A 6,000-nucleotide genomic window follows, 5' to 3' on the forward strand; every position below is an offset into this window, starting at 1 on the left:
TTCGCGGCTGTATCACAGCGTGTACAGGCCCGATAATCTTGGTTTTCGTGCAGTGTACAGGCTTAGGCTCTCTTTCTATTTTTTTGTTTTCTTCTTCTGCTCTTCAGTTACAAAAGCAAGCACTCTTGTTGGAATCGCCTTCTCTTTCTTCTTCTTCTTTTTCTGCTCTTTCTGCTGCAGTTTCTCCTCTCCTGTCTTTGAAGGATCCTCTCTTTTAATGATAACATTCAACGCTGCTGTTTACTGTTTATTATACTATAACTGATCATAAATAAATGCATTCAACTCTTGTGTGCTGTGCCATGAAATCAATCAATTGGCTTAGACACTAATTGGTAATACTGTAGGACATTTATTAATTGAATTGAGTCAGATTAATTGTATTTTCTGTAATATTTACCGCTTTCTTATGTTCCATGGAGATCTTTTTATAACCCTTAATTTACTTATGAAGCCATTTTGATTTGAACAGCAAAGTCAGACATGACAAGTCAGCCTCTGGTCTATTTCATACTGCCACCTTCTGACAATATGGTGGTACTGCAATGATCAATACTACATTTGTAAAAACCTACAAAATATACTGAAATGGTTCTCAAGATCAACTCTAGGATTTCACCCTTACGGGGACTTACCTGCTAATGACAATGAGAAGATTAACATTCTCAATAAATTCATTTGGTCCGTTTATTTTACAGGTCATACATTCTTTACAAATTGAAGTTTACTTTTCAGGGCTAAAGCCCAAAGAAAAATATCTAACCTGCAATCTCATATAAATATATAGCATAAAAGACAAGTCAACACCTTTGATACACTTTTATACTTCAGGTGTTCTTCAAATTACTGTATGGATGGCTGTATTTCCTGTGGAAAGTCCTCATTACTACTCACCTCTGACCAGCAGGAACACCTCCGTCTGCAAAGCGAAGTGGATGATCCTTGGACCGGTCACTTTTCAGGGACACACAGGTCGGTACAGGAGAGTGTGATCTCTTCTGCTGGATGGAGCTATATTTTACACACACACACACACACACACACACACACACACACACACACACACACACACACACACACACACACACACAACATTATCAGCAGTATATGTAAAACTAAAAATATCACTACAGTCAAAATTACCCAAATCCTATTTTTGTCTGCAAGCACTTTGCCATCACATGTCAGCCAATATCAAGGAATATTGTTAGTTTAAACTAATTGTGAAAACATCTAATTGATTTTAAATATTTCCAGTGTCGCGCTGAAGATCTTTCTTTAACTCTATGAATTGACTTATGAAGCTATTTAGATTTTTAACAGCAAAGTCAAAGATGACAATTCAGTCTCTGGTCTGTCTCATACTGCCATCCTCTGACAATATGGTGGTACTGCAATGATCCCCACTTCATTTTTACAAGCCTACAAAATATACTGAATGGTTCACAAGATCAGCTCTAGGATTTAACCCTTAGGGGGGCTTAGCTGCTTGTTAAATTGTGAAGATTAACATTGTCAATTAATACATTATCTCTGACTCTTTTATAAGTCATACATATTTTTATACATTAAATGTTTACTTTCCAGGGCTGAAGCCTACTTAAAAATATCTTGAACTGCCCGTCTCATATAAATATCGAGGCTAAAAGACATGTCAAATACATTTGTTACACTTTAATACTTCAGGTGTACTTCAAATGACTGTATGGATGATTCTATTTCCTGTGGAAAGTCCTCATTACTACTCACCTCTGACCAGCAGGAACACCTCCGTCTGTAAAGCGAAGTGGATGATCCTTGGACCGGTCACTCTTCATGGACACACAGCTCGGTACGGGAGAGTGTGATCTCTTTTCCTGGATGGAGCTATATTTTACACACACACACACACACACACACACAAAGTTATCAGCAGTATATGTAAAACTAAAAATATCACTACAGTCAAAATTACCCAAATCCTATTTTTGTCTGCAAGCACTTTGCCATCACATCATCCAATATCAAGGAATATTGTTAGTTTTACAATAATGATTTATTTGATTTAATCTATGTCCGGTGTCACTCTGAAGATATTTCTTTAACTCTAAGGACCCAAATCCTCGAACGCTACTTGAGACCTTTTGGCTAGGAAAATTGGCTGGGATAAAACTGTCATATATTGTTTTCTTTTTCAGCTGAGCTAAAAGTGGTATAAACCTTTAGATGGATTTGCATTTTTAGAGATTCAGTTGGATTCAGTTTCATTCTGCTTGCAGCTACTGACTTAGAACACAACCCTGCCAAATATCTGATTGAAACAAATGGCCACACACTCCTGCTCTACTGTGGGTTGGGTTCTACTTTCTGATAGGCTGCCAAATGAAAACAAAACACTCTCCTTAAGCTCTCATCCAATCAGCTTAAGTTGCCAGGCAGAAATCCTGCTGACAAGTTGTTTCCCACACTCCCACAGATACTTGCATAATCTGCTCTTATTTGTACTTTGTAACTTTTTGCTTACAAATAAATAATAAAAAAGATGAATTAACAAACAAACAAATAGACACAGAACTTAACAAATTATCCATTTTAATACATTATTATGACTGTTGTTGTTGTTGTCTTACCCCAGAGGCTCATTATCATGGTTCTCTTCTTCACTGGAACTCATTTTGGGGCAAATACACCCCTTTTCCTGGGATATCCCTCTCCTGGTATTATACTGAAGAATGGAAGAGAAAGACAGACATACAGAGTGTCACAAAGTGTAACCAAAACTAAGAAAAGAGAGCATATTACTCCAATTCAAGTTTGACTTACTGAATATAAACATCAGGTCAGGTCTCTTTGATCTGAAGGAGCTGATCAGCTATTGGTGCCCAGAGTCGAAGCTAAACAGGGTGAGATGGCATTTAGCCGTTATGCTGCCCACTGCTGGAACCAGCTCCCCATGGGGATCAGATCTGACCCAACTATAACCTGTTTTAAAAAGAAGCTCAAAACTGCCTTAGTTTCCACTGCCTTCAATGAATCAGTTGGCTTTATTTTTGTCCTTCAATTAATCAGACCTTTAGCATCAGAGCATTAATCACCGCGGACACACACATACACTCAGACCACTGAAGCAAGCCTTTATGATACATATTGCTGTGTGTGTGTGTGTGTGTGTGTGTGTGTGTGTGCAACACTACACTTAATGCCCACCCACTCTGTCCTACTCTCTCTCCCTCTCTCACAAACACACACACAGAAACACACATGGGCTACTCATTCTTAAAGGCTGCATTATTTACACACAACTATTCCTGAGACAAACCAACACACACATACAGGGATAACAGTATAGCTACTTTAGATGATTTTCTTTCATGTCTCATGGAATGTTGGCTGAACTGCAGGAAGGTCAGCTAGTGGTGCCCAGAGTTGAAACTAATTCATTGAATTGCCTTAGTGTATGAAATGTGCTGTAGAAGAAACCTGTCTGGCGTCAGTAATAAGAGATTAGAGATTTCTGGCGCTGATGCATGTGTTAAGCTCCTGACACCATACATCTGGATAAAACAGAACATTGATTATCTTACTCTAGAGAACAAGGAGAGAAGAACCTCCATCATCGGAACTGTCAAACACACACACTCCTCCATCATCAGAACATTAATCACTTCTGACACACACACACACACCTCCATCACCAGAACATTAATCACCACTGGCACACACACACACCGTCATCATCAGAGCATTAATCACCATTGATACGCACCCATACACACACACACACACACACACACACACACACACACACACACACACAAACACACACACACACACACAAACACACACACGTGTATGTCTTGCTTAAACGTTTTTCTGCTTTAGTTAGCTTGTTTGCAGCCTTGTTACAAACTATACAAAAGTGGTGCAGTTCCGCATTTGCTTTGAAATGTGCAGGTATGAAGGAAAACTATAGATGTAGTTGTCGATGAAGACATTATCCCAATATTACTGCTGTATATGAAAGCCATGGGCTATCAATGGCACCAAGAGACCCAAAAATGCAGCTGACGCACACACACACACACCTCCATCACCAGAACATTAATCACCACTGGCACACACATACACCGTCATCATCAGAGCATTAATCACCATTGATACGCACACACACACACACACACACACACACACACAACGTTGGAGTAAACAAGCCAAACACAGAGACAAACAAACAAACAAACAAAGACGCAGACAGACAAACACATTAACAAACGGGGGCCCAGAGGGAGAGTCTCATCTTACCTGCGTCTCGACCCAGCGTCTCACTCTGACTGAACTCTCGACCCAGCGTCTCACTCTGACTGATCTCTGGTCTCTGCGTCTCACTCTGACTGATCTCTGGTCTCTGCGTCTCACTCTGACTGAACTCTCGACCCAGCGTCTCACTCTGACTGATCTCTGGTCTCTGCGTCTCACTCTGACTGAACTCTCGACCCAGCGTCTCACTCTGACTGATCTCTGGTCTCTGCGTCTCACTCTGACTGATCTCTGGTCTCTGCGTCTCACTCTGACTGATCTCTGGTCTCTGCGTCTCACTCTGACTGATCTCTGGTCTCTGCGTCTCACTCTGACTGATCTCTGGTCTCTGCGTCTCACTCTGACTGATCTCTGGTCTCTGCGTCTCACTCTGACTGATCTCTGGTCTCTGCGTCTCACTCTGACTGATCTCTGGTCTCTGCGTCTCGACCCGGCGTCTCACTCTGACTGAACTCTCGACCCAGCGTCTCACTCTGACTGAAGTCTGGTCTCTGTGGAGCGGATCAAAGAGCAGTGGGGAGGAGGTGGGGGGGAGGGGGCCTTATCTCCAGCACTCCCTACCTGAGAAGCACTGGCATCAGCGGTATTATAAGCACAGATAGGCGGGCAAGAACGCACGCACGCATGCACGCACACACTCACATGACCAAGTGCTCTCACAAACACACACACAGTAAAGCTGATTCTTACAAACACACACATACACATACACATGCACAAGCTCACAACTTTGTGCTCGCCCTCGCACACACACTCACACTCCTTGTTACCAACTCTACAAAAGTGGTGCAGTACAGCATTTGATATGAAATGTGCATGTATGAAGGAAAAATATGGAATACCCCACTATGGGAACCTGAGGCCCATGGGCTGTGAGTACTTGTTAGAGCTCGTTATGGGCTGTCAATACGGGCTAATAGCAGCTTTATCCACTAGTGCCATGCATTTAGAGGCCATTTTTCTCTCATTGAAAGGCAACTCACACTCATCACACATCCAGTCACAGCGATTAAGGCATTGCTTGAAAGGGATCGCTTCCCTCACATGACTTGAGTTTGATCTTTGCAGTTCACCCAAAAGCACAATGCCTCAACACCACGACCACTTCCCCATCATTCCATCCTCTCCACGGCAACGTTGGAGTTAACAAGCCAAACACAAAGACAAACAAACAAACAAACAAACAAAGAGACAGACAAACACATTAACAAACGGGGGCCCAGAGGGAGAATCTCATCTTACCTGCGTCTCGACCCGGCATCTCACTCTGACTGAACTCTCGACCCAGCGTCTCACTCTGACTGATCTCTGGTCTCTGTGGAGCGGATCAAAGAGCAGTGGGGAGGAGGTGGGGGGGAGGGGGCCTTATCTCCAGCACTCCCTACCTGAGAAGCACTGGCATCAGCAGCAGTAAAAGCACAGATACACACACACACACACACACACACACACACACACACACATATACTGAAATCCAAGCTGAATTCACAGCACATAAAACTGACAAAGTCACAGCACAAGCACATACAGGCACAGAATGATTTGACATAGGAGAAGTGTGTGTGTGTGTGTGTGTGTGTGTGTGTGTGTGTGTGTGTGTGTGTGTGTGTGTGTGTGTGTGTGTGTGTGTGTGTGTGTGATATTCTGTGGACTCTGGACCCTCCTTGCGTTCTCTCTCTCTGTTTATAAACTTTATAGGCACCA

At 42.5% G+C, this 6,000-nt stretch overlaps 1 protein-coding gene across 1 annotated transcript in view; it reads right to left on the reverse strand.

Moving 5' to 3' along the window:
- The window catches only part of LOC308369939 (NACHT, LRR and PYD domains-containing protein 1 homolog), a gene marked incomplete at both ends in the record, with an annotated part of 395,357 nt that extends 392,704 nt beyond the window's left edge, over positions 1-2,653 (reverse strand). Inside the window, 3 exons of the mRNA XM_080844501.1 lie at positions 895-993; positions 1,750-1,866; positions 2,610-2,653. Coding sequence (XP_080700627.1) covers positions 895-993; positions 1,750-1,866; positions 2,610-2,653 — 260 coding nt within the window. The remainder of the gene's footprint in view (positions 1-894; positions 994-1,749; positions 1,867-2,609) is intronic.
- Between the last annotated feature and the right edge of the window lie 3,347 nt (positions 2,654-6,000).

This window comes from Sprattus sprattus (assembly GCF_963457725.1).
Source record: "Sprattus sprattus genome assembly, chromosome: 9".
NCBI classification, from domain to species: Eukaryota; Metazoa; Chordata; class Actinopteri; order Clupeiformes; family Clupeidae; genus Sprattus; species Sprattus sprattus.